The sequence below is a fragment of the Paramacrobiotus metropolitanus genome, unplaced genomic scaffold (assembly GCF_019649055.1).
Source record: "Paramacrobiotus metropolitanus isolate TYO unplaced genomic scaffold, Prichtersi_v1.0 Parri_scaffold0000072, whole genome shotgun sequence".
Classification (NCBI taxonomy): domain Eukaryota; kingdom Metazoa; phylum Tardigrada; class Eutardigrada; order Parachela; family Macrobiotidae; genus Paramacrobiotus; species Paramacrobiotus metropolitanus.
This window is the reverse complement of record NW_026570292.1, coordinates 197,107-222,001: the sequence shown is the minus strand read 5'-3', so window position 1 is coordinate 222,001 and position 24,895 is coordinate 197,107. Positions and strand designations below refer to the sequence as shown.

Here is a 24,895-nt window from a genome sequence, read left to right as displayed (position 1 = left end):
TTGTACATTTTTACGGGCCTTTGATAGTCACGGCTCTAGCCGCTCTACTGAATAGGTATGTTTACATAGAAGAGAGCGGTCTTATTCAGTCGTCATATATAAAAATCCCTCATGACAATAACCGGAAAGAAATCGCCAGCAGTATTGAAATTTCTGATAATTAATTAGAATACAAAGTTATGAGTAGCAAAACGCCATTCCGCAGTCGTGCATCGCTCTAATGAAATTCTCCTTGACGATGGCAGTCGGAAAATGAATGATAAAAAACAGTTCGAAATACTTCAAGTTAACCATATTCCGAGGATCGCCACAGCGAAGTTTTAAAGCAATTGTACACATATCCCTACCGCCAAAAACAGAGCGAGTCATCGTTTCTTCTATTTGGTCTTTCGAGAAAGAAACAGCATCTATACGTTTGTCCGTTGGTTTGATTTTCAAAGCGTAAACGCGAAGTGTGGTGTCATCGACGAGTGTTACTTCCGCGCTGTATGTGCCCCGGTGAGTTTCTTCTCGATCACCGATGCTAACCAGGAATTCGCTTACTTTTAGGCACGACTGGCGAAAAATCGGGGAAGCCTCAAATGTAATGTCTCTGCTTAGCGGATGTTCAAATAATGACTTCGTCCTTGCTTCGGCCGCAGTGAATAATACTGCTTCGGTAATTTGGTCGCCATTGCTTTCTTTGTGAATGGTAGGCAGCGGAAGGGCATCTGTTTTTCTGGACGCGATTGCTCTTTCTGAGTCGTCCTGCGGTCTGTTTGCATTTTTCCAACCTGCACTTTCAGGGCGTACTGATGGGGTTCTACCACTAGCTGCCGATGCGGCTGATGTGCGCTCCTGTGTTGGCGAAAGTATTCGTACAACTCTCACAGAATTGTCGGAAACTATGCTTGGGAAGTCCACTGCGGGTGCGCTGGAGGTTGTGGCAGTTTGTCTGCCTGAGTGTTCTGGCCAGTAATCTTGCTGCGCTTTTTCAGTAACAATTTGCGGGTGTGCATTCATGGCGGTTGCTTCGCATGTTGCTCCTGATGATATAATTTCTTCAATAGGAATTTTCCGTGAGGTCCCAAGGGGCTGTTGTACGCTTTCCGTTTTTGCTGGTGGTATACTGTTCTCATCAGCACACTGAGTACAGTGCTCTTGTTTCTCGACGGAATTTTTCTCATCGATAGGTGCACTCGCGGGACGGTGACCTGTCATGGTGGTTTCTGCTAGCTCACTCTTCCCAGCAGTCTGGTCCAGTTGCGGAGTTGATACGATTTGTTTTGCGATCCCTGCTTTTACAGCCTCAAAATCAATACATTTGTCGCTAAATTTTTCCGTAAGTCCGGCATCGGGACTGCAAAGGTAACGAGCCCAGTATGTTGCCCCATTGACAACAGCAAGATGGGCGTAAGCACTGACGGAAGTCCGTAGTAATCCAGGAAATATTTCACTTACTGCACGTTGTAACTGTGGTATTCGGGATGCTCCACCCACGAAAATAACTTCCTTCAACGTCAGCGACTTTCGAAATGGGTATGTTGTTTTACCCAACCAGCTGGAAAACTGGGATACTGTCCCTTGCATATCGACATCCAGCTCACTACGGGTGACTTGATATTTCAACTTCTTGTCTCCGACTAATCGAAGTACTTCGACCGGCACAAGTTTTGCTGCTGACAGCCGGTCCTTGGCTTTCTGACACTGCACACGCAACTGCTGCAGGGCCCCCGAATGCTGCCGAAGATCGATGCCGTGTTCTTTTTCGAATTGTATGCAGCAACTTCTGACAATAGCCTGATCGAACATATCACCACCTATCTGATGCTGATAAATCCCTCCTTGTCGTCTGGCAATCCCATCTTTTACCTGATACACTGCCAATTCAGACACCGCAGCCCCAACCACTAGAACGACGTATACGCCATCTTCGCATGCTTCACGATTCATGCCGCATCCTAACAACGCCGCCGCTGTCTTTGGTATAACGGTAACATGATGGAGAGACAGAAACTCCAGGTGACGACTAAGCGCTTCTGTAATGTGACGTTCAGTGTGCTTCAAATGGAGGTTTGCTACCGCAACTACAACGTTGACTATCGTGGTTGATTGGTCAAAGCCTTCTTTTATCCCGTCAGTTAGCGCTTGAATTGTACCGTTAAGAACTCCCACCGGTTTCATGGCACTTGTGGTTAGCAGCTGGAGACGATTATCCACATTATAGCTATCCAGTTTGGCGGGCAAGGCTACGGCATCGCTAAAATATTTCACGATCCCTCGGATGCACGTTTCAGGGTGAATGCTTGCGTAGCGTAATGCGTCGTCACCGAATAACTGGACTGCGCCATCTATACCATAATAGGACGGTGTAACTTCATTGCCGAACGCATCCCGAAGGATTTCTGGGACATTGTAAACTGATTGCAGGTGAGCCACCCGATAGTTGCTGGAACCAAGCTGTATTCCTAGAGTAGCACATGCTGGTGCCGGCGAAATCGTGGAATCCATAGTCTACGAACAGCGCGTAATAACAACAGCTTTTCAACAATTTTGTCGCAATCTGCACGTACGAGTACATAGGCGAGCACACGCAATAAAATTCAATCAAACAAATAATTTATCCCGGCGAGAACAGTCTTGTGAAATTCCACAATTACAGTATAAGCACAACTTACCACTTTCTTGAACCCGTAAGCTGAAAAATTTACTGATTTGCTGATCAAAATATCGGAAGCGACCTAAATACTGCTTTATAACTGATATAGCAATTTTCTCTATATTCGTATTGTGTATACGAAGGCACTGTGCTATCGCGTTTTAATTGTCAGCAAACATACTCTTTCGCTCAATACGAGTACAAACGCTATTCCGATAAGTGATAAGCAGTATGGCAGAATAATAAGCCTATTTTCACTACCTAGTTAATGTAATAGACTATGAGTACTGCATTTTCGGTGCTGATGACATGAAACACTGAGAGAATGTAGGTGACCTGCCGGCCGGAAACGCAAGCCAGATGAACGCGATTTTGTTAGTACCGTACACCCCAGATCTCTCCATCCCGTGCACATCATAATTATTATTATTACTTGAATAAAATTTAATAGGTGCTGGCAGGTTTGCGGAACGTGCATTTTATCATTTTGTTAAAAAAGCTTTCAAAAGTTGTACGTAAATAGACTGGGTAGTGGCCGGGTACTCATTCAAAAACACTAAAACGCTCGAAAACGCTTCAAGTACAAGGACGCGGTAGACATCTACTAAAAACTCGCTCTTTGTCCACGGAAGTCGGGAATGTTATTATGAAAGCCAAATTGCAGTTTTGGAAAAGAAATGGGCTTCTTGGATCAAAAGAGCTCTTAAGTCTCACGACCATTGCGTTCGGCTCACAGCTATGCAATATCTCCACTATGTGATCCGATGGCAGCCAGATCGTCGTCGGCATTGTACCGTATTCAGACCAGTGGGTCAAGGAAATTGAACTAAACGGCCGTTGGTCACTTTTATGCAGTTGTAGATGCGCGCCGCATATATAATAGCGTGGAATAAGAAACGGGGGCGAATAGTACACGCTGCATTCCACGAAACTGCAGGGCTCTGTAGCTGTCTCGCCAGTCCAGTCCGCAGGCGGTAATACATAGTTCCAGGCAGTAATAGTTGTTAACCACCACTCGTACGCTGGAATTTCTTGCGTCCCGTTGTGTAGTTGTATTTTCCTGTAGTGCAATACACTGACCGGTGCAGGCGATGCGCTCACATGGGGAAGATCAGTAATCACCGATGGACCGAAACAGTTTTTCTTTGTATTTTGTGACTGTTCAATCTTAGGATCGCAAATATTAAGCGCTCCAAAGCTGTTTGCGAAATCTTCGAGTTCCTGCAGCTGTAAATTTTCGCTCTGTATAAGGTTGTTTTCTTGATGAGTAGTCTGTTGCAAGAAAGTGTGGGCATCCGTTGATTCCTGTTCACTCTGCTCTGGCTCCTGCAGAAAGGTTGTTCGATCTGGATAGGGAACATTGTCAACAGCTGTATCCCGATTCCCATTCACATTGTTTGTGTCAGAGCGAGATACAAAATTTTTAGTATCAAAAGATGAACTATCGCCCACTTCAACTGGAGCACAGTTAGACGCCAGCTGTCGATCTTCTGGGTTGGACGACTCATGATTCTCTTCTGTAGCACTGCTAGCCCGCTCTGCTATCCCGTCAGGTTCTTTTTTTGCTTCTGTCAAGTCGGAAGTGCTTTGTGCAGTCACATTCTCGTTCGCTTTGTCGGCAAGAGTAACGGAATTATCCAAAATTAGTTGATCATCGTTAGGGGAGTATCCTTTTACGCGTAATCGCATGGCATGAAGGTCAAAATAACCAGCTTTTAATCTTTTAATAAATTCGCTACTTTGCCCTTGTGCATAGCGTGATATATAGCTTGAGCCATTGGCGGCAGCCATATGCGCGTACGGGATAATGGATTTTTGCACGAGACCGGGAAATTTGGTATTAACAATGTTTTGCACCACGGGAATTCTGGACGCCGCTCCTACCAAAATCACCCCTGCCAAAGGATCCTTAATATTTGCCATCTCTTTACAGAGCCAGTCAGAAAATCCGGATGTTTTATTTTCCATAGCTTTCTCCATATCAGTTCGATTGATGTGTAGCCTAAATTTAAAATCGTGAACAAGCCTAGGTATTTCGATCACCACTACTTTAGCCGCGGATAGTCTATCCCTGGCTTTTTGACACTGTTGCCGCAGCCGCTCCAATGCACCGGAATGCATCTTTAGATCGATGGAATATTGTGCCTTGAATTGTTTGCAACAGTGCTCAACGAGCACATCGTCAAAATCGTCACCACCGAAATAATAACTCACAGGCTCCACATTCCGTACTGCGACACCGTTTTGCACTCCGTACACCGCTAATTCCGTAACCGAAGCACCCACGCATATAACAGCGTATACACCGTCTGCGCATGTTTCTCGACTCATTGCAAATCCGGCGAAGGCTGCCGTTGTTTTGGGTACAAGTATGCATGTTTGTATTTGATGGTCTTTTTCCGTTAGACCATTCGCCAGTTTACTGATTCGCTCCTCTACTGATGCCAAATAAATATTGGCGATAGAAAATACGATAAATGGTAATGTGATCCCTGGCTGCAGTTCCTGCTTTTCTGTCGGCGTCAGGGCTTTGATTGTTCCACAAAGTGCATTATCTAGACGCAAATTCTTTACGGTGAATTGTCGTGCCGAAGAGTTCGGCTGTACATCACTTTCCGCTTCCGTGGCCGGCGCATTAACAAAACCTTTTACGACACCTTTGAGGCAGTTCTCTGGATGAATGCAGGCATAATTTTTGGCGTCATCCCCGTACAGCAGAATACCGTCATCCACACCAAAGTACGCTGGCGTTGCTTCATTTCCAAATGCGTCCAGTACAATTTCCGGGCTACTGCTTTCCGGTGTTAACTGACTAACCCGGTAACAACTGGTGCCAAGTTGAATGCCAAAGGCGATACTGGTTGATGTAAAGACTAGTTTTGTGGACTCCATGTAATGAGAGTCTCAGATGCAAGCGGGTACAGACGTCTAAACAAAATAGTGAAAATCAGTTTATATGTTTATATGTAAATTCCGTAGCACGCGGCATGGTGACAAATGAAGAAATTGTGTCGTACATCAATCTACAGAGTATTAATATCGCTACATATTGATATTCGCTTACCTCTACAAGAAATAATAAATTATATCCCAAAGAAGTGCCTATATGTAATTAATGCACGCTATCGGTTAGCATGCAGCATGTGAAAAGGAGAGATTGAACAGGAACTATCAAACATGATAGAAGTACTTCGCTAGCGCTGCTTGAATCATCGTTTCATTCAGCCGTACCGGTAAATCATGCATTGATCACATTTCAATATTCAGCAACATTTACAGGCTGCCGGCACTGAGAAAAGAGGTGCAGGTTTATTGGCATAAGCAAAAAGATTAAGAAAGTTATTATGTGGTGTGCAGATAATGCAGATAAGCAATGTTAGCGTTAATACTGATAACTGCTTTCTGTAAGCTAGCTATATGGAGTTACGTCGCTATAATACGTCGGAGTTCGTACGCTGATCTTGCGAATGTTTAGCGTTTGGAATACTGTAAGTACAAAATACACTGATGAGAAGCCATGGCGCCCACCCAGTGCGATGGATATTTAAATCAATAATCAGAGCGTAAAACCAGTACGGAATTCCAAGTGTTCACTGATTACCGTAACATTTGTCCGTTGAATTTTCGATTTATTCTCCAAGCAGACTCGTATACTTGCAGGAAAGAACGACTAAATTAATTATTTATAAACCGGTTACATAGTGTAATAAGTTCAATTTTTAAATCGAAAAGCACAACACAAGCTACTTAGTCACAATGTTTCGCGGTATTCTATTGCTACAAGAACTGCTTGAATTATTTTGATTGCTTCCATGTGAACGGTTTGCTGGTGTTACGTTAAACGCACAAGAATGGTACGAAAATGACGGAACGCTTCTTGTTGCTTAAGAATAATCGTGGCTTTCTTGGCATGACAATTTTCGCTAATCCAGTCTTCCAGTTCTTGCAAGTTCTGCATAGCACGTTGATATTCTTGCGGAGGTAATGTTGTTTCACTGTGCTGCAGTGTCTGTCGCACCGACTGTGCGTACTCCTTCAATCGCTCCGTTAGCTTTTGTTGCTCCGCTCGGATTTTTGCTTGTGGCACACCAGCCGAAAATTCCCCAGCAATCCTCTCGATTTCCGCCGCCGACAGATTGTACCTGTCATTGTCCAACACCACTTGGACCTTATTACCCGTCTTTCGATCAACCGCCGAAGCGTTCAAAACACCGTTAGGGTCGACATCAAACGTTACAGTGGCGGATGCAACGCCCTGCGGAGCCGGGTCAAGCCCGGATATTGTCATTTTCCCCAGCAGCCTGTTCTCGGCCGCGATTTCTGATTCTCCTTCGTAAATATTCCAGTTCATGATTATCTGGTTATCCCTGGTTGTAAAGTAATTGCCGCTACTCTGTGCCGGCAGTCGACTGTTTTTTGGAATCAGCACCGACAGCTCTACAAACAGAATCCGTTGAAAATATGTTGCATTAGAATGTTACAAAAAACTGCAAAGCCCAAAAGTTTCCATAGAATCGGCTTTTACTCGAACGGTCGTTTGTGTTAAAACCTTAGATTATGGCTTGTAGTTATTTGCATGTTTTTATAACATATAGGCTATTGGTTACGGATTTGAAATTACCCAGAATCGCAACTGCTCACTAAAACAGAAACAAATTTCAAGACACCAATCGCATAATTAACATCTAAAGTTTTGAAGGTCACGTTATTTTTCTTACTTCCGCTCACCACGTCCACCCCAAGGGTAAATGGTGTAACGTCTACTAGCGACAAGGCGTTGGCACCAGTGGATCCACTACCTAGGATGCTGTGAGCAAAGACGGCAGCTCCACTGGCCACTGACTCATCGGGATGAGTTCCTTGTAGTAATATTTTCCCAGCAAAAAATTCCTGTATGACGGTTTTGACTTTAGGAATCCGGCTGGACCCTCCTACCAGCACCACCTCATGGATATCGTCCGCCGTCAAACCAGTGTCTTGTAAGGCGGCCTTGACGGGTGCCAGGAGCCGGTCGAATAACACACTGCAAACGCGTTCGAATTCCTCCCTCGCCACAACACGAGTGTAATTCTGATTGTTGGCAAAGTTAGGTATAAGAATGTTAGCTGTAGTATTGAAACTCAGCCCCTTCTTAGCCGTTTCGCAACATTCTCGTAATCGTGCTATGGCTTCTTTATTCAGTCGACTTCCGTTGCGCTCGAAATACTCCTCGGTTAAATATTGTGTCAGCAGATTATCAAAATCTTTGCCACCTAAATGCGGATCGCCATGGGTTCCCAGCACAATAAATTTCATGCCGGGCTCAGCCATGAGAACCGAGATATCCAGTGTGCCGCCTCCAAGATCGAAAACCATAAGCTTCTGGGCTGTCTTGTATGTCCTATTTACACCGTGATAAATAGCTGCGGCGGTTGGCTCATTAATCAGCCGCAATACATTGATGCCGGCAATGGTAGCAGCATCTTTCGTTGCTTGCCTCTGTGCGTCGGTAAAGTATGCCGGCACCGTTATCACAGCGTCGTAGATCGTTTTCTCCAAGTATAGTTCGGCAATCTCTTTGAGTTTGTGCAGTACCATCGCACTAACCTCTTCCGGGGTGACATGCAGCGTTTTCCCACCTTCCTTAATAAGAATGTTGGGCTTACCAAACTTATTGACAACCTGGAAACTCCAATGCTTCATGTCGCTCTGTATTAGAGGATCGTTAAATGTTCGTCCGATTATGCGCTTGGAATCGTATATAGTGCTCTCCGGGAAAAACGGCGCTTGATGCACAGCTCCCTCTCCTACGGTCTTTTCCCCATTATGATAGCACACAACACTCGGTGTTATGCGATGTCCTTGATCGTTTTGGACTGCCTCGGCATGCCCCTTCCGGTACACAGCGATGCAGCTGTACGTGGTTCCCAGGTCGATTCCAACCGCAATACGTTCGTCACGAGGCATGATCAGTGTTTAAATAAAATGACACTTCGATTCGATTCAGTTCTATTCAAAATTTTAGCGTCCGGGTGTGCTGCGAATAAAATTATTATTGTGCGTTTCTGGTTAAGACTACGATTGTCTGGCAGGCTTTAACGGCTAATTGAAATTAACGTATGTGTGTAGCAAGTACGTATCGAGCGTGTAAATTAAAGCCGCTTCGAAGCTGAATTATAACATTTTATCGTTCAACGGACTAAAGAGTGAGTGTACGTACCCAGAAGCTGTTTACTTGTGTAGGTAATTAAATAATTCGCGAGTGTATGCTTATCGGTAGGAAATGAAATTGGCTTAGTCACATATTCCTTAGCGTCGCAGCCAAGAACTGCAAAATTTGCGAACTGCAAACTAGAGCGTTTGTTCCTTATCGCCACTGCTGATAAAGTAACAGCGATATAGCCAACCATTCGTCCACTCCTTCAGTTTGTTAATGCAGTAGAAGTAAGTATCATCAGCGTTATCTTCATTTGCGAATTTGATTATGATTGCCGGCTAATGGTGAATGTCAGACCGGTAGCAGCCGGCACCCGGAGTAAACGTACTTGTAATTTATGAGCAAGCTGCTGCAGTACAGAGTAGTAGCTGAAAATTAATAAAATTAATAACATCCCTGTGACTGTTTCCGAGCATATCATATTCAAGGCTGTAAGTCTAACGAACTGTAAAGTTATACACAAGTTATTTGCTTCTACGTTTGCTGCAGCAAAAAACATATCGATCTTTCAAAATAAAAAATATCAACAACATTATTAGGAAAGAACCCTGGTTGTAATTAATGGTTGCTGCAATTACTCGATTCACAAATTCCAAAAATAATAATTTAAAAAGCAACTTTCCAGAGAGTTTACCGAAGTACGACTAAACGTGCCATGACCTTTTGAAACAAACGGTGAACCTCTTGTTGTTTCATAATTATAGCAGTCTTCTTTGCTTCTTGATTGCTCTTAATCCATTTTCTCGCCGCATCCACATTTTTGCCAATTTCATTCGTTTCCTTCGAAGTTAAGTTATCTTTGTTTAACTCTACTGCACTGGCAACCGTCGCGACATATTCGGCTAGTCGCTTGAGCAAAATCGCTCGTTCCCGCTGTATTTGCTCATCCGGCGATCCGACAAATATTCCGTCAGCGATCCGTTGAATCTCAGCTTGGGATAAATTGTACTGGCCGTTGTCGATTTGTGCTTGCACTTGTTTCCCACTATTCTCGTCCTCGGCTGAAACATTCAGAATCCCGCTGAAATCGATGGAAAAGGTAATGATCACCCTGGGTGTGCCACGGGGCGCCGGATCTATGCCGGTTAATTCTACTTCTCCCAGTAGGCGATTGTCGGTGGCCTGAGTGGATTCACCTTCGAAAATTTGTACCTTTAAAGAAGTTTGATAGTCCGTGACAGTGGTACAGAAGCGGTAGTGCTGCGCCGGAATTTGCGTATTCTTTGGGAAAAACACTCCCATTCCTAAAAATTTAACACGGTGGATTACTGCACCGTGAACCGTAGTAAAGGTGCCAGCGTTAAAAGCAAAAGATGTTTTTTTACATCTGTGGTGATTCACGACAAGTTAAAACCATCACAAGGACATACAGTACTTACCGCCTCCGTGAGTTTTTATTCCCAGGGAAAATGGAGTGACATCAATTAAGGATAACAGTGGCTTTTTCCCGTAACGCAGCTCCATGATGTTATTAGCCACAATCGCTGCTCCACAGGCAATGGACTCGTCAGGATGGGCGCTTTGCAGGATTGGTTTCCCTGGGAAATACTGACCAATAACTTCTTTCACCTTTGGAATCCTACTCGAACCTCCGACCAAGACGACGGAATCAATGTCGTTTGCATTCAGGTCCGCACCCTCCAAGGCTCCTTCTACCGGAAATATCATATCCTCCCAAATGTTCTCACAAATTGTTTCGAATTCGTCCCGTGTTAATGTACGTCGATACCTCTGACCTTCGGTAAAGTTCGGGATAATCAGGTTTGTTGACTTGGAGAAACTCAGCACCATCTTAGCTTTGCTGCATTCTTCGCGTAAAAGCTGAATCGCCACAAGGTCATCCCGCAGACTAACCATGTGCTGCTGTTCGTACTCTCTAATCATGAAAGAAAGAAGAATATTATCTATATCTCGCCCCCTAAATGGGGATGTCCGTGCGTTGATAGGACCGTGAATTTCATATTGGGTTCCGCTAGAAGAATGGACACATCCAGTGTCCCGCCACCAAAATCAAACACCAGCACTTTCTCAGCTTTGTGATACGGTTTCTCTTTAGCATGTGCAATCGCTGCAGCAGTTGGTTCGTTAATCGTCTGCAGAACGTTCAATCCGGCGATTGCCGCCGCGTCCTTTGTTGCCTGGCGCTGAGCATCCCGGAAGTAGGCCGGGACCGTAATTACGGCATCGTAGACGGGACACTGGAGATACATCTCCGCCATGTCTTTCATTTTCCTCAGAACTAACGCGCTTACGTGCTCCGGTGGAATCAGCATTAATTGGCCGCTGTTATTTATCAGTATGTTCGGTTTGCCCTTTTCGTTGACAACTTGAAAGTTCCAGTGCGGTCGGCTGGACTGTATGAGAGGGTCATCGTAACTTTTACCCAGCATGCGCTTTGCATCGCAGACGGTTTTGTCGGGAAACACAGTTGCCTGGTACAAGGCACCTTCTCCTATAACGGGTTCATCGTCGTAAAAGCCTACGATGCTGGGAGTAATTCGGTTGCCTTGATCGTTAGGAATGGCCACTGCGCGGCCATTCTCAATTACCGCCACACAGCTGAACGTCGTTCCGAGGTCGATACCGATGGCAATGCATTCGCTCATTTCAGCAGCCATGCTGAATTAGCTCCCAATTATTTCTGTCAAATAATGGCTTTGCGGTAAAGCGTTAAAGCTACATGGATAATTTCCGAATCTGACGTTAATGTGTGTAAAATGTGAACTCTTTCAAACTTTTCTACTACTGTAATCAGTTATTTTTCGACACCTATCATACGCGTTGGTATCTGTCAGTCGCTCAACATAATTATCTGAATCCTAAAATTAAAATGATTTCCTGTCAAAATATTTGACAGGCAACTTACGTTTGATGCAGAACCAAGAAATTCAAAACTGCTCAGCTGGAAAAACGCAGCTCAACAGCCGGTGCAATTGTATTCCGAGATGTGGCTTTGCGTTAAAGCTACATGGATAATTCTTCCTGAAAGACTACCTGCTTTGTGACCCAAAATTGCAAGGAGCATCAACAAAGCTGACCGTATACGAGTACTGCAAATCAACACCAAAATAAACTGATTGTGCGTTATCTAATCAAAATTGGGTTAGCTATTAAATATGTTCAGCTGCAGTGCGCTGTCTATGAGTATGCTTATGCGGTAGATCAGGCGTAAACAGACTGCTGCGTAATAAATATGGTACTGAATAGTCATCTAATTATAACGAAGTACAGTACTACAAAACCCCAGTGCAAAAAATTGCCGGACATGACATTGACTGTTTGTTATGGAAATACCGGTATAACAGTAGCACAGTCAAAAATATTGGATGAAAATTGATGTGTTACTGCCTGATCGAAATGGCACAGTTATGCTGTAACGGACGACGGCGAATTCAACAGCATCACAGACTTAAGGTGAATAAAATTCCCAAGCATTAAACGATAAGTAATTAGAGTACTGTCATTAAAATTTGGACAATTTGCTAATTTGGCCGGTTTCTTTCCGACTGTAAACATTATCATAACCAGCGATAAGATTGCTGCCCTGCTCATAAACAGTAATTTGATGAGCTCGTATGAGTGTGCTGATTTGATCTGTACGGACTACGAGTGCGTGTACAGATATCAAATACACAGTTGCAGTCGTCATCGGGTTGCGGAGCGGTCACAAGTCATAACACTTTCTTCCAATTTTTAGGATCACACTCATCACGTCAGTACCCATACTTTACTATGCCAGCTGATAGCACTAATGACTCTTTCATCATGATATTAATGCCAAGATCGGACGAAAAACACGAGCAACCTCCTGGTGCTTTAGAATTATTGTCGCCTTCTTTGCTTCCCCACTACTTTGCATCCATTCGTTCAACTTATTCAGCGACTCCTGTGCACGCGTAAGCTCCTGCTGCGAAAGCTTGGAATTTTTTCTGGAGATTTCCTCAGAAACTGATGTCTTGTACTCGGTCAGTTTTGCCCACAAGACTCGGCGTTCGGCTTCCAGCTGCTCTTCAGGTGTTCCGACCGCCAGACTGTCCGCGATGCGCTGGATCTCTGCCGGCGACAGATTGTACCGATCGTTGTCGATCTGCGCGTCCACTCTGTTGCCATTTTGTCGGTCCAGGGCCGAGACACTCAGGATCCCGCTAGGATCCACATCAAAGGTCACCATGATTTGTGGTGTTCCCCGCGGTGCGGGCTCGATGCCACTCAGGTCAACTTCGCCAAGGAGCCGGTTGCTCTGGGCTTCCGCCGCTTCGCCCTCGAAGATTTGAACTTTGACGGATTCCTGGTTATCGTACACGGTTGTGAATAAATGACTCATTTGGGCTGGCAGCCGGGTATTCTTGGGAAAGAATATTGCCATATCTGCAAAGCGATACTGGCACGATGGTATGTGATAAAACACTTGTAGTTCAATAGGCGCTTGCCGACAGAATATAAAAAAAATGACAATGTTCTTGCTTCACATTTAAAAGTTCTGAAATAGTTGACAAATAACAAGAAAATGTTAGCAGCTTAGCACGGTGCAAATTTACTGTACCACTGATAGTATGCAGCTGGTAATTAAATGGCTAAAGTAACTGATGCCGGTAATAACGCAGGTATTTAGCGTGACCAAATTACAAACCAGAGAATAGTGTTCTGTTACTTAAACATATACGAACCTCCTCCGTAGGTTTCGATTCCTAGCGTAAACGGTGTCACATCCACCAATGTCAAAGACTGTGCAGTCCCAGATTTATCGTCCATCAGCTTTGCGGCATAAATGGCGGCTCCGCACGCCACCGCTTCATCGGGATGTGTTCCCTGTAACAGTGTTTTTCCCGGGAAGAAATCCTGTAACAGCGCGTGAACTTTAGGGATCCGACTGGAACCACCCACCAGGACGACGTCCTCGATGTCGGCAATCGTTAAATCGGCGTCCTGTAGTGCCGCTTGCACGGGGACTAGCATACGGTCGAAAAGAGGCTGCGACAATTGCTCAAACTCTTTCCGCGTTAAGGTTCTTTTATAGGTATCGTTTTCGTAGAAGTTCGCCACGACCAGTCTGGCTTGCTGCATAAAACTGAGCGACTGTTTGGCCTTTTCGCAATGTTCCCGCAATAGCTGAACCGATTCGCAGAATTCTTCCAGGCTGACCTTTTTCATTTCTTCGTATTCCTGCGTTAAAAACTTAACCAGTACATTGTCGAAATCTTTTCCACCAAGGTGTGGGTCTCCATGCGTGGCTATCACGGTGAACTTCATGTTAGGTTCTACATTTAAGATGGAGACATCCAGAGTACCACCGCCCAAATCAAAGATCAATATTTTTTGTGCTTTTTTGTACTTCTTTTCGGTTCCATATAGAATAGCTGCGGCCGTCGGTTCATTAATCATATGCAGAACATTTAATCCAGCAATAGTAGCGGCATCTTTCGTCGCTTGGCGCTGGGCATCCGTGAAATATGCCGGCACGGTAATAACCACGTCACAGATTGATGTCTCCAAATAGCGCTCTGCCGACTCTTTCAAATTGTTCAGCACCATCGCACTAACCTGCTCTGGCGTGATTAACATGGCCTCTCCGTTTTCCTCTACAACGATGTGTGGTTTATCGTTTTCGCTGACCACTTGGAAGCTCCAGTGCGGAATGTCAGCCTGTACCAAAGGATCGTCGAAACTCCGCCCAATCATCCGTTTGGCATCGCAGATCGTGTTGGTGGGATAAACACGCCATTGAAAGGCCGCCGCTTCACCGGTTAACCGCTCGCCATCGTGAAACCCAACGATGCTGGGCGTGATGCGGTGTCCCTGGTCATTTGGAATGGCTTCGGCCTTTCCATTCCGATATGCCGCTATGCAGCTGTACGATGTCCCCAAATCAATACCAATGGGGATTCTGTTAGGAGTTGCCATTTTTGCGGAAAAACACCACTGTCACGCTATGACTAAGGAAACCTGCACGGCTTAATTAACGGCGTAGGCTTCTGCTAGCTGCAGCTACTGCGGCATTTATCAGTTTACCTAAACTTTAGACTCCTTCGTACAATGACAGCAGGTGAAATCAGTCTACTTTGTTTGTATTGCTAATAAGTATTTCCGCTTGAACGCTTGGAACTGTTATCGCCGGATTCGCAGCCACAGAATGTAATAAATCCGCTAACCGCTTGTATGTGGTATCTATGTACACGTGATAAATCAGCAGTATGTCTATACGTACCATATATTTATGTATATTTGCAATTTGCAGCTATCAGAAACATATTATGTGGTCGCCCTTCAAACGGTTCGTGTAGATGGGTTCAGAAATCAAAATGAAAACAAAATAATCACATTGCGATACGATAATTATGGTCATAATGCAGTGCGAGCCATAAAGTCTGTTTTACGCACATTGCGTGAACGGATATTTTCCTGTGAGGTTCCCGCGGCCGTATACGTTGTAAGTCGTACTTGTATGTACCATCCAAATTCCAACCCATACTGTTTAGCAATTGTGATAAAAATTAAGGATCGTCACAGGTTTACCTGATAATCTGTAAGCAGGAACCCGCCATCCATGATAAAAAATAGGGAATCGTCTACCGCTTGTCTATTAATGCGGCAGCAGGAAAGTCGTATTACATAGGTATGTATAAGTAAATATATAATGACTCACTAGCGGCTCACTTCGGAGTTACTTCATGCTGCGCATACAACTTAAAACACACTACTCTATACTCTGTATTTAAACCATCGTTGCTTTGGTTTTAATAGCCAAGTTTGAATTTTTTTTTTCATGCAGCGGCTATCTGTTTCAATGCAACGGAAAAACGCGATAGGCGTGATGGGTACAAACCCCGAAAAGACAGCATCAAAGAAGTGTTTTTATTATAAATTATGTTTTGCTTTGGTACTCAGTTTTGTACTAGCATTGTGATACTAATTAAAGTTAAAGGTTTTATTTTATCGTTTAAATTCGTCGAAAAACAACGCAAAATAATTCAAATAAATTTAAAATTAACCAGGAATCTAGTGAAAGCCTGAGTTTCCATGCTTCATGTGATGAAGCCTGGCTGCTCAAATTGGATTATTAAAGGCTACACGACGAAATTGTTTAGCAAATATTCATTTGGTTCATACGTACTTGCACAGCACTGGAAATTTCACAGAAGCTGAGACTTCAGCGGTCATAACAGCCAAGCCGTTATGACAGTAACCATTACTATCGCGCAAGGTCGAGTTAGTGGATAAGATATTTCAATGTTTTTATGGCACAGAGATTCATTAAGCTAACGAGTTAAAAGCACCTCGAACAAACAGTACGCTGGGTGAAGTTGTAATCGGTGCATTCAAGAGACTCTTGCACGAGATGAAATTAAAGTATTAAAAAACTAACTCTTTTAAACTTGCTTTGTTTTACGCGGCATGCTACAAAAGCATATTTGTTATTGTCGGTATGGTTAATGTCTTGACTCGCAAACATCATTTAAGCAAAACTGCCGGTAAGCTGAAAGATTTCTTGTGAATTGTTAAAGCACCTTCGTCATTTATCTCGTTCTCAGTTTCTATGCGATTCCGACATGGATACCCTTGACTTGCAAGCAATCAGCATACAACTGGGTACCAGTTGTTACCGCATCGGAAGGCTCCAGCATGACACGCCGGAAGTCCTTAGTAATGCCTTCGGAAACGCGGAAACCCCCGCATATTTTACCTTGGATGGGCAGGACTCGTTCTATGGGGATGACGCTGTGGCGGAAGCGGGGATCGATCCGCACAATACAACCAAAGGCGTTATGAAATGCTTTAGTTCCCTGCATCGTTCTGGTCTTCCATCCGCTCAACAATCCGCGGTCAGCAGTGCTGCATTCATTTTGGAGAAGAGTTTGGAAGGACTGCTCACCAACGCTGCACCGACCTGGCAAACAAAATTCCCCGTTAAGGGTGTGGTTGTGGCTATTGCGTCCGCGTATTTGGAGCATCACCAGGACACCGTAGAGAATGCTGTTAAGAAAGCTCTTCATGCACATTGCACTAATATCCTAACCATGGCCGTACCGAAATCGATCGCAGGGTTTGTCAGTTATGCCATGCACAATGACAAGTTTCCCGATGGCCAGCATTTGGTAATAGTGATCGGGGCAACGGTTACGGAAATACGTGCCTTTGATGTACGCAACCAGGTCGGCAATCCTAAGGAGCTCGTGTGGTCATTCAAATTTGGCGGACAAATCTTCGATGACCTCCTTGCTGAATGGTGCTGCGACGAATTCCAGCGCACCACCGGCATCGACGCCAGGCTGGATTTGGGAGCCATGGAAAGGCTATTAGTAAAATGTGAATCGGTTAAACGCAAACTGTCTGCCGCAAAAATGGCCCTTGTGGATGTGCCCAGGTTTATCCAAAATCACAAACTGCAGATGAACGTGTCCAGGGAAGATCTCGAAAGACTGGGCGCCGCTGCCATACAGCAGTTTACCATCAACCTTCAAGACGTTGCCGCGAAGGTACAGGTTTCTACTTTGTCGGGTATCGCTATTCTGGGTGGCGCATCCAGGATGCCTTGTTTGCAAAAGGCCGTTTTTGATGCATTTCCCCATCATCTAATTAAAACGGCAATGAATCCGGTTGCGCACGTTGCGGTACTGAACGGAGCGAGCTACTTAACCGGTGCGTTTGCTAGTCCAGAACTGTACAATTCATTATCATCGCGATTGTTGGACATTGGACTGATCAGACAATGTGCTAGTGAGGATGTTCTGCAATATCTTTCTTCCACTGTGGAAATGTCAGGAAAAATTAATTTCCTAGCAGACACTGTGAGTAGCAATCTTGCCTGCCCAAGTGGGATATGCCAGAATTTAACCCTGACTTGTTTGTGATTCTTTTTTTCAGGAACAACCACCGCTTAATTCCAGTTTCTTGACCGATGACGAAAGTGATGACCACAATTCAAGCGACCGTTACGAAAACGCTGGCACTTCTATCGATGACAGGCGTCACCCTAATACGGACGAAGGGAACCTTATCGCCAGCGCCGATAATACTGCTCAAAAGCCCCGGAGCGAAACTGAGGCACTAGCGGGCGCTTCCAGGAGCGAAATGACTTTGGAATCGGTCCGAGCAGAATATCAGACTCTTGCGAAGCTAAAAAGCATTGCTGTGCAAACCGAAAAAGCCGAATTAGTGACAGCCTCGTCTCCAACGAGATACGGTGCATTGGATGAACTGGTTACGCGATCGCAACCGACACGAATACCAACTCCAAACGAAGACCGGACGAATATTGTTGTAGGGAACACAATTGCGGCAACTAATGCAGTACCACCCACGCCACCCTCACGTAAGCGAAGGAGAGCTCAGTCTACCTCTGATGACAGTTAAACGTTTCAATAATATGTACGTACCGATCCATTACTGTCAGATTGCCGCTTCAGGAATCAATATTCCGTTTTCAAATTTTATGGTATGCGCATCAGCGCATGGCAAAAATATACTGTAGCTTTTATGAGGAAGTTTTGTTAAGCGTTTTCTTCAAGATTACGCAGCTCCGACGACGCTATGTAATCTTGAATTATGACATGCTTGTATATTAATGGTAATATTCTGCAATGTGGGTAAACTGCCAGAAATGTCATGGAATAAAAATGTAACGTAAAATGCTTTGTCTGATTTTACGAGGAAGGTAAAATGGAAACAAGGCAAAGTGTTTTGTCAAGGTGAATTTAAAACGTAACGGAAGATGAAATGTTTTGTCTAATTTTTGTCCAAGAGTTTTTGCTATTTTAGAGCGGAAATTCTGGGAATGTCTGGGCTGCTGGAAATGTTGAAATGGAGAAGTCGGTGTGATCCGGATAAAAATATTAATTGCCGGCGTTCGATCAATTGGTCCAGTGTACTTTCAGTTGTTGATCGGATGCCTCAAACAAAGAGCATCCCGGACACCAGCCTTAAGAATAGATAAAAGAGCTTCCTTTTTTGAATCAAAGTGCAATTTTTTTATCGCTGCTTTACTTTAAATAACTTAATTTAGTTGCTTCACAATGATTAATTTTCATGTCTGTATACTGAAACGATGTAAAAGGTTTGCAAATATACGAAAGCGGCATAATTATCGGGCAGCTAAGGCAATACAAAATTGAAGAGTTTGAAACTGTATTAACCGAAATAACTAAGTACTCATCTGTACGTCTCAACAATAATTATTATAAAATCTGAACCATGGTGCCGACTGCAGCAGCTGCATATGTAAGTATGATACGACAAAGCCGATATGGTTCTAACTTCAAACAACCTAACACTGTACTCTTATGGTTAGGTTCGTCTGATCAATTATAAGTTCTTATCGGGTGAGTAAGTACAGACTACAGATAACAACCCTAATTAAAACATTGTTGACCAAAACAACTGGTGCATGGCCGCTTATAACTGACACGTCCTAAAATTTGATAAGACTCAATAAACAATAGTGACCTTTAGCATGCATTACAGCTAGATTATTGTTCAACAATAGCTGTGCCTCAAATGTTATCTAAAGAAGTATGTATAGCTCAACAAAATCCGTAATACGCTTTGCGTTCTTCTAAATTGCTTAAGCAGCCGTTCTGTGGTTGTGGTTGCGCATAGAAAATTAAAGGTCAACAGAAGCCACGTAGCTTATAGAAGCGTTAATCAATACACATACGCTCGAAGCTGGCTGATTACATGTCCAGCCAGAGACAACACAAAGAGATAACCCAAACCCTCCGTGAAATGAGCGCTCGGCAAATCAGCCTGTCGGCCTCTCTGCGGCGCAAACAGCCAAGCCTTAGTGCCGCATGGGGCTGTTAAGATAACCTGTTGTTTACTCGAGCTTGCAGCATTTTTGTCGAAAGTAGGAATAAACTGTGATAGATATTTAGAACAAGGCATTTATGATATTATGGTTTAGTCATAACGGTTCCGCTCCCTCATCGGAAGTAAATAAAAGTTTACACTGCTGAATTACTAGCTCAGTAACGTTTTGTTTCAAAACTAGCTTTGAAAGCGAGAATAGGAATCACTGCCGTGAGTATACTGCGCTTTACGAGCCGTGAATTTGAATAATACTGTGGATGTTTTTGGCTAATTAAGGAGTTCTGCGGTAATTGCAGATTTACAATGAATCAAGCACTGATGGACTTTCAAAATCACCTTGCACACTACGCTGACATCCTGCCGGATCGGGAAGCTGGTGAAATTTTGAAGACTTTCAAAATTATAACCAATAAAAAGAACTTTATTTTCGACATCTTCGAGACTGCAAATACTACTCGCGGATGCCTGTGCGACGAGGATGTCCACGTTCTTAAAGAGGAAAAAGACAGCATCGAAATAGCTGAGGCAAATTTTACGTCAGGGGTAACCGGTATGCTTGAAGATTGTCGCCATGGAAAAGCTCAAATAGACAATGTGGTACAATTTAACGCACAGTGGACGGATTTTCTCTTACAACAATATCCTACCGGCAAACACCAACCGATCAGGGAAAAATTGGATTTCATTCAATCGGCCAAGCAGCGCCGGATTGAGTACATTGGGCGTTCGGCACCGGATGCGATGATGAGTTTCAACGCAGCTGAAGATACGTTTGTGCTGTACTATCACGAAAGCGCAAGTAAAAGGACCCAGACGAATGGGCAGTCACGTTGGGCAAGTTCTTCAGTCTTGCGGATGCAGCAGCACAGGAATCGGATGGATCCAAAGCTTTCATAATCGTCGACTGTGAACTTAACGGTCAAATGGGCCCCGAAGGCTCTAAAGGTAACGAAGTGGTGCACTATCGCAACGGGCAGCCGATGTACGATGAGTTCGAGGAGGATGACGGCGAAGAAGGCGTTCCGATGGCGAAACCAACTATTGCGCCGGTAAAAAGTCCGCAAGCACAGAAGCGTGGTGCAGTGGAACTGCCGTGCCCCGGTTCCAATAGACCGGGTCGCTGCCCGCCGGAAATGGTTCACAGCTGGAAGTGTGCTGAGTGTCACGATTTGCTGGAGTACGGATTTGATGATCACTTCTACTGCAAGTGTGGCAAAGCACCAGCGGAATCGTTCACCTTTCACTGTGGTCAAAGAAAGCACGGTCTGCAGTATCTTGGATTTCAGCCAAGCGTATTATCGAATCTGGTAGACAAGCTGAAAGCGTTCAAGGAAATTAACATCCTCATTTTAGGTAGGGAAGACTTGGAAATCTGTACAGTCATACTTACATCTTGATAGCTTACGTATCGTTGCTGCAATCTTTAGTAACCCGCTACTATTATTCTAATCTACAGGTGAAACGGGAGTGGGAAAGTCAACGTGGATCAACGGTTTTGTCAACTTTGTTACCTATGCAACGTTGGACGAGGCGCTTCAGGAGCCGGTTTATTTAATTCCGGCTCATTTCACCACTTTGGATGAGAAGTACGAAATGCAAAAGGTCACCATGGGCAAAAGTGATAACGAAGACGAAACACCTGGCCAATCTTGCACGCAAATGCCTAAAACGTATGTCTTCCGCAAAGGAAACAACATTATACGGCTCATCGACACCCCGGGCATCGGGGATACCCGTGGTGCGGAACAGGATAAAAAGAATTTCCAGTTCATCATGGACCACTTGTCGCACTATGACAGTCTGCACGGTATCTGCATCCTGCTGAAACCCAACAACGCCCGGCTGACAGTGATGTTCCGGTTTTGCATTAAAGAATTATTGTCGCATCTTCACCGGGATGCTTGCGAGAACATCGTGTTTGTTTTCACTAACGCGCGCAGCACTTTTTACCGTCCGGGTGACACCTACCAAGCCCTACAGAAACTGATAGAATCGTCCAAAGGAGTCAATTATCACGTCAACATCACCTTGGGTCCGAACACGGTCTACTGCGTGGATAACGAAGCCGTCCGATTCATGGCAGCACTGAAGTTTGGCATTAAGTTCGGTGAAAGTGAACAAGAAAACTTTAAAAAAAGTTGGGAAACCTCGGTTAAGGAGACAAATCGCCTGGTAGACTACGTTGCTAATAGATCACCCCATATGCTGCGCCAAACGCTATCGCTTAACGAGGCCAGACGCCAGATATTGGCGTTCACAGAACCGTTAGCCCATATTACCAAGAATATTCAGACAAATATACAAGCAGCTGATGACAAAGCGGACGAAATCCTTCATTTGCAGCACAGCCGAAAGGACCTCGAGGGCAGACTGTACGTCCCGTCCATCGATCTAGAAACCATACCGCTGCCGTATCCCCGGACAGTATGTGTGGCCCAGAAGTGTATTAAGATGGTGGGGCAAAAGGCCAACTACATTACACACTGCCACGAACACTGCTACTTAACAGGCATAGAGCCGGGTAAATATCCACAGCCCGGCCTGCAGAGCTGTGCAGCAATGGGCAATAAGCAGACGTGTTCGCATTGCGGATGCATATGGGAGATGCACATGCACATTGAATACGAAATCAACGAAGTAGAAGTTCCCATGGTGGATTCTAGCATCCAGGCCTTGTTGAGCCAAAGAGATGGCAACATCTTGGCTGTGCAACAAACCATACAAGATCTGCAAGATCGGAAAGCACAGCTGAACAACGAAATGGACGAGATCACCAAAGTGGCGACCAAGTTTGGGTATTTCTTGAAATCCAACGCCATGATCCCGTATAATGATTCTATGGAAGACTATCTACAGTATTTGATCAGAGCCGAAGAGGAAAAGGTTGCCATTGGGGCGAGCCGAAAAGGTCTGGAAGACTATCAGGGCATGCTGCAGCGGTACCGAGAAGAGAAAAAACTGCTCGAACAGGCCATGGCTAGTGGGGCCAACCACGCGCAGATCACCGCAACCGAGATCGACTCCGCCATTAAATCCTTGTATAGTCTGCCAATCAATGGGCAAGTGATAAAAAACTTGGTTGAAACCAAAAACTGGACTTCCGGTCAGCAAATGGAACACGCGGAGACGATTTATAAACCGGCACCTCAATATAAAAAACAAAAGAAGCAGTCGAATAAAAAGGGGTTATTGGAAAGAGGGGTTGATTATGTAGCCAACTTGTGGACGGGAGGCGACCGCAATCGGAATCAATATGGGAAAAGTGATTACGGGGGAAATTATGCCAATGGTAATCATGGCTACCGAGGGTATCAGCAAGCATACCCCCCTAAGGGGCACAATTATAACTCGCAGTATGGTCATAGTAATAGGGGAGCATACGGGTATGGCGCTGATCGATACGCACCGCAGAATACCTATCGGCCGGGCAGCCATTCCCAGACGGACCCTTATGCCGGCCGGGGCCCTAGTTCGGCGTACCGTGGTCAGCCACCGAACCCTTCGATGTATCAAGAGCCCACGCGAGCTATGCCGGCACTAGACTCGTACAACCGCCGGCAAAACATAGACCCGCTCCGCAGCACTCCGCCAGGGCTCCCTCCAAATTATCCCAAACCTCCCGGTTCTAGGGATGATTATCATTTGGGAAACAACTACAATAACGGCAGGGCATCTCCGGCGTATGGTGGAAATTTGCAACCGAGTCCGGTACAGCTCTTCAATAATACGCCTAACGAATTTCAAAGAACAACGCAGTCCCAAGTACCGTCATACCAACACCACCAAAAAACGCCTGCGCATCAGGCCGCACGCGACAATAGGAACAGCCCACTTCAAGCTGCCCGTCCGGGGCCGCAGGTTACGAACGCCTCCACTGGACCAGATTACTCTGGCAACCGCCGAGTGGTACCTCAGAAGACCACATCCCCTGGAAGCCAGTATGGTTCCTCGTTAACGCCGCCGGAAGTCAAGAAGGGTGAGCAACAGCAACCGTCATCAGCCAACCAAAAGGCCCAATCAATGCCGAGCTATCAATCGTCGAGTGCAAGCAACTTAGCTCCGCCAGGCATTAATCAACCAAACAGAGACCTATCAGCGGGTGCAGCCGGTGCGGGAACCTCGACGATGCCGACGCCATACAATGCCACCACCACAAAACCACACCAGGGTAGCGCTGCGTCCACGTTAAATCAAAAGCCGGTGCCAATGCCATCGTATCAACCAAAGACGAGCAGTGCTGCCGTGCACAATTCACCACAATTTGATCGCACGGGGCCGAATACACAGTCCTCAGCTACATCGTTGAATAATGACTTTCAACAAGGAGCACAAACGTTTGGTAGTTTACCACAGCAGAATCTAGAAAAACCGACAACGGCAAATAAAATGCCCTTGAAGCCCTACATTCCCAAACCGACCGACTCGACATCCGCTGGGCAGGAAGAGGGGTCGCATACAGTTACCAACGGAATGGAGAATATGAATATAACGCTGAAAAAATATGGAAAGTAGAAACAGCAATCTGTGCTTCGTATGTGGGCCGATATTTTCCAGATGATTTGACTTTAGTTTTATTGATGCTAACAATTATAAATTACCATATTTCCACATGATGGCGATTTGTTCACGATGCACTTTTACTGCATTACAGGATTTGATTTACGTAATTTGCCATGCGAGTATAAATTCCGCCAATATTTTTCAAAATACTGCACCATAGTAATTACTGTAATAAAAGCGCATATACTTTCTCCTTATTCGGCGGACGCCATCTCACATTAAAGTAAGCAGCGTGGCAAGCAGTATTAAATGATACGGATATACAGAACTGCCCTTATCTACATGGTCAAGGAGTCTGATAAATACGTATTGACAAAGTTTAATTGCCCTCTTTATGGTATATGGAACAGACGATTGCCGATAAACAACCGGCGGCGTTCCAGCTAAAGGTTTTCCGTAAATTTACGTTTAATACTCGTAATTGGTACTTCATACCGTACTTCATACCGCACAACGGAAGGCGCAAGCGTTCGATTTATATGTACCAGGAAATATGCAAGGTACTTGTCAGTTACAGTCTACGGTGGTGTTTGCTCTGGGTTACGAGCTTTGTAGCTCGCTAATTCTACAGGCCAACATCATAACCAGCATTATCAGCAGGCATTTAAGCATTATCTGCCGTGTAACATGTTCCGAAGAATTAGAAGGTTGTTGTATATATGTACATATTATGTTTTTCGATTCGGTGCACTCGTTGC

The 24,895-nt window shown here is 44.8% G+C and overlaps 7 protein-coding genes across 14 annotated transcripts; 2 read left to right on the top strand and 5 right to left on the bottom strand.

The window, feature by feature from the left end:
• Positions 1 to 2,731, bottom strand: LOC129594848 (uncharacterized). 2 transcript variants are annotated; one of them, XM_055491698.1, is made up of 2 exons: positions 2,658 to 2,731; positions 1 to 2,493 (listed from the first exon to the last, which is right to left on the bottom strand). In XM_055491698.1, the coding sequence occupies exon 2, from the start codon at positions 2,488 to 2,490 to the stop codon at positions 178 to 180; it is 2,313 nt and encodes a 770-aa protein (XP_055347673.1). In that variant the 5' UTR covers positions 2,491 to 2,493; positions 2,658 to 2,731; the 3' UTR covers positions 1 to 177. The 2 variants fall into 2 exon arrangements, with proteins under 2 accessions (XP_055347673.1, XP_055347674.1); XM_055491699.1 differs by lacking the exon at positions 2,658 to 2,731 and adding an exon at positions 2,553 to 2,619.
• A 365-nt stretch (positions 2,732 to 3,096) lies between these two features.
• LOC129594845 (heat shock 70 kDa protein-like) lies at positions 3,097 to 5,895 on the bottom strand. Its single transcript, XM_055491695.1, has 2 exons — positions 5,703 to 5,895; positions 3,097 to 5,566 (listed from the first exon to the last, which is right to left on the bottom strand). Exon 2 carries the CDS (start codon positions 5,528 to 5,530, stop codon positions 3,215 to 3,217), a length of 2,316 nt encoding a protein of 771 aa, XP_055347670.1. The 5' UTR covers positions 5,531 to 5,566; positions 5,703 to 5,895; the 3' UTR covers positions 3,097 to 3,214.
• A 364-nt stretch (positions 5,896 to 6,259) lies between these two features.
• LOC129594846 (heat shock 70 kDa protein-like) lies at positions 6,260 to 8,969 on the bottom strand. Of its 2 annotated transcripts, XM_055491697.1 has the most exons (3): positions 8,838 to 8,969; positions 7,357 to 8,654; positions 6,260 to 7,075 (listed from the first exon to the last, which is right to left on the bottom strand). In XM_055491697.1, the coding sequence occupies exons 2-3, from the start codon at positions 8,582 to 8,584 to the stop codon at positions 6,471 to 6,473; spliced, it is 1,833 nt and encodes a 610-aa protein (XP_055347672.1). In that variant the 5' UTR covers positions 8,585 to 8,654; positions 8,838 to 8,969; the 3' UTR covers positions 6,260 to 6,470. The 2 variants fall into 2 exon arrangements, with proteins under 2 accessions (XP_055347672.1, XP_055347671.1); XM_055491696.1 differs by lacking the exon at positions 8,838 to 8,969 and having other exon boundaries at positions 7,357 to 8,823.
• Positions 8,970 to 9,095: 126 nt separating this feature from the next.
• On the bottom strand, positions 9,096 to 11,841 carry LOC129594957 (heat shock 70 kDa protein-like). Its single transcript, XM_055491824.1, is given in 4 exon segments — positions 9,096 to 10,078; positions 10,214 to 10,739; positions 10,742 to 11,475; positions 11,701 to 11,841. Coding segments are annotated over 3 exon segments (1,851 nt in total). The 5' UTR covers positions 11,453 to 11,475; positions 11,701 to 11,841; the 3' UTR covers positions 9,096 to 9,464.
• Positions 11,701 to 14,912, bottom strand: LOC129594954 (heat shock 70 kDa protein-like). Of its 2 annotated transcripts, XR_008691244.1 has the most exons (3): positions 13,502 to 14,912; positions 12,129 to 13,202; positions 11,701 to 11,884 (listed from the first exon to the last, which is right to left on the bottom strand). XR_008691244.1 is itself a non-coding variant. In XM_055491817.1 (2 exons), the coding sequence occupies exons 1-2, from the start codon at positions 14,733 to 14,735 to the stop codon at positions 12,598 to 12,600; spliced, it is 1,839 nt and encodes a 612-aa protein (XP_055347792.1). In that variant the 5' UTR covers positions 14,736 to 14,912; the 3' UTR covers positions 11,701 to 12,597. The 2 variants fall into 2 exon arrangements, 1 of the variants encoding a protein (XP_055347792.1); XM_055491817.1 differs by having other exon boundaries at positions 11,701 to 13,202.
• Positions 14,913 to 15,089: 177 nt separating this feature from the next.
• LOC129594956 (uncharacterized) lies at positions 15,090 to 18,970 on the top strand. Of its 5 annotated transcripts, none has more exons than XM_055491821.1 (5): positions 15,092 to 15,261; positions 15,342 to 15,447; positions 16,364 to 17,620; positions 17,697 to 18,144; positions 18,591 to 18,969. In XM_055491821.1, the coding sequence occupies exons 3-5, from the start codon at positions 16,382 to 16,384 to the stop codon at positions 18,629 to 18,631; spliced, it is 1,728 nt and encodes a 575-aa protein (XP_055347796.1). In that variant the 5' UTR covers positions 15,092 to 15,261; positions 15,342 to 15,447; positions 16,364 to 16,381; the 3' UTR covers positions 18,632 to 18,969. The 5 variants fall into 5 exon arrangements, with proteins under 5 accessions (XP_055347795.1, XP_055347796.1, XP_055347794.1 ...); XM_055491823.1 differs by having other exon boundaries at positions 15,198 to 15,261; positions 15,366 to 15,447; XM_055491820.1 differs by having other exon boundaries at positions 15,090 to 15,447; positions 17,697 to 18,200; positions 18,591 to 18,970.
• Positions 18,971 to 19,583: 613 nt separating this feature from the next.
• LOC129594881 (uncharacterized) lies at positions 19,584 to 24,250 on the top strand. The gene is made up of 3 exons (XM_055491739.1): positions 19,584 to 19,847; positions 19,934 to 20,990; positions 21,094 to 24,250. The coding sequence occupies exons 2-3, from the start codon at positions 20,561 to 20,563 to the stop codon at positions 24,147 to 24,149; spliced, it is 3,486 nt and encodes a 1,161-aa protein (XP_055347714.1). The 5' UTR covers positions 19,584 to 19,847; positions 19,934 to 20,560; the 3' UTR covers positions 24,150 to 24,250.
• Positions 24,251 to 24,895: the final 645 nt, after the last annotated feature.

What these genes read in the sequence shown, in the direction of transcription:
- LOC129594848 (XM_055491698.1), bottom strand. Translation starts at nt 2,490, where the DNA reads ATGGATTCCACGATTTCGCCGGCACCAGCATGTGCTACTCTAGGAATA.
- LOC129594954 (XM_055491817.1), bottom strand. Translation starts at nt 14,735, where the DNA reads ATGGCAACTCCTAACAGAATCCCCATTGGTATTGATTTGGGGACATCG. An exon ending in AATCGAAACCTACGGAGGAG is followed by an intron (nt 13,203 to 13,501) that starts GTTCGTATATGT and finishes ATCGCTTTGCAG; the next exon opens with ATATGGCAATATTCTTTCCC.
- LOC129594881 (XM_055491739.1), top strand. Translation starts at nt 20,561, where the DNA reads ATGGGCCCCGAAGGCTCTAAAGGTAACGAAGTGGTGCACTATCGCAAC. An exon ending in AATTAACATCCTCATTTTAG is followed by an intron (nt 20,991 to 21,093) that starts GTAGGGAAGACT and finishes TCTAATCTACAG; the next exon opens with GTGAAACGGGAGTGGGAAAG.
- LOC129594846 (XM_055491697.1), bottom strand. Translation starts at nt 8,584, where the DNA reads ATGCCTCGTGACGAACGTATTGCGGTTGGAATCGACCTGGGAACCACG. An exon ending in GGTGGACGTGGTGAGCGGAA is followed by an intron (nt 7,076 to 7,356) that starts GTAAGAAAAATA and finishes TTCTGTTTGTAG; the next exon opens with AGCTGTCGGTGCTGATTCCA.
- LOC129594956 (XM_055491820.1), top strand. Translation starts at nt 16,382, where the DNA reads ATGGATACCCTTGACTTGCAAGCAATCAGCATACAACTGGGTACCAGT. An exon ending in TTAATTTCCTAGCAGACACT is followed by an intron (nt 17,621 to 17,696) that starts GTGAGTAGCAAT and finishes TCTTTTTTTCAG; the next exon opens with GAACAACCACCGCTTAATTC.
- LOC129594845 (XM_055491695.1), bottom strand. Translation starts at nt 5,530, where the DNA reads ATGGAGTCCACAAAACTAGTCTTTACATCAACCAGTATCGCCTTTGGC.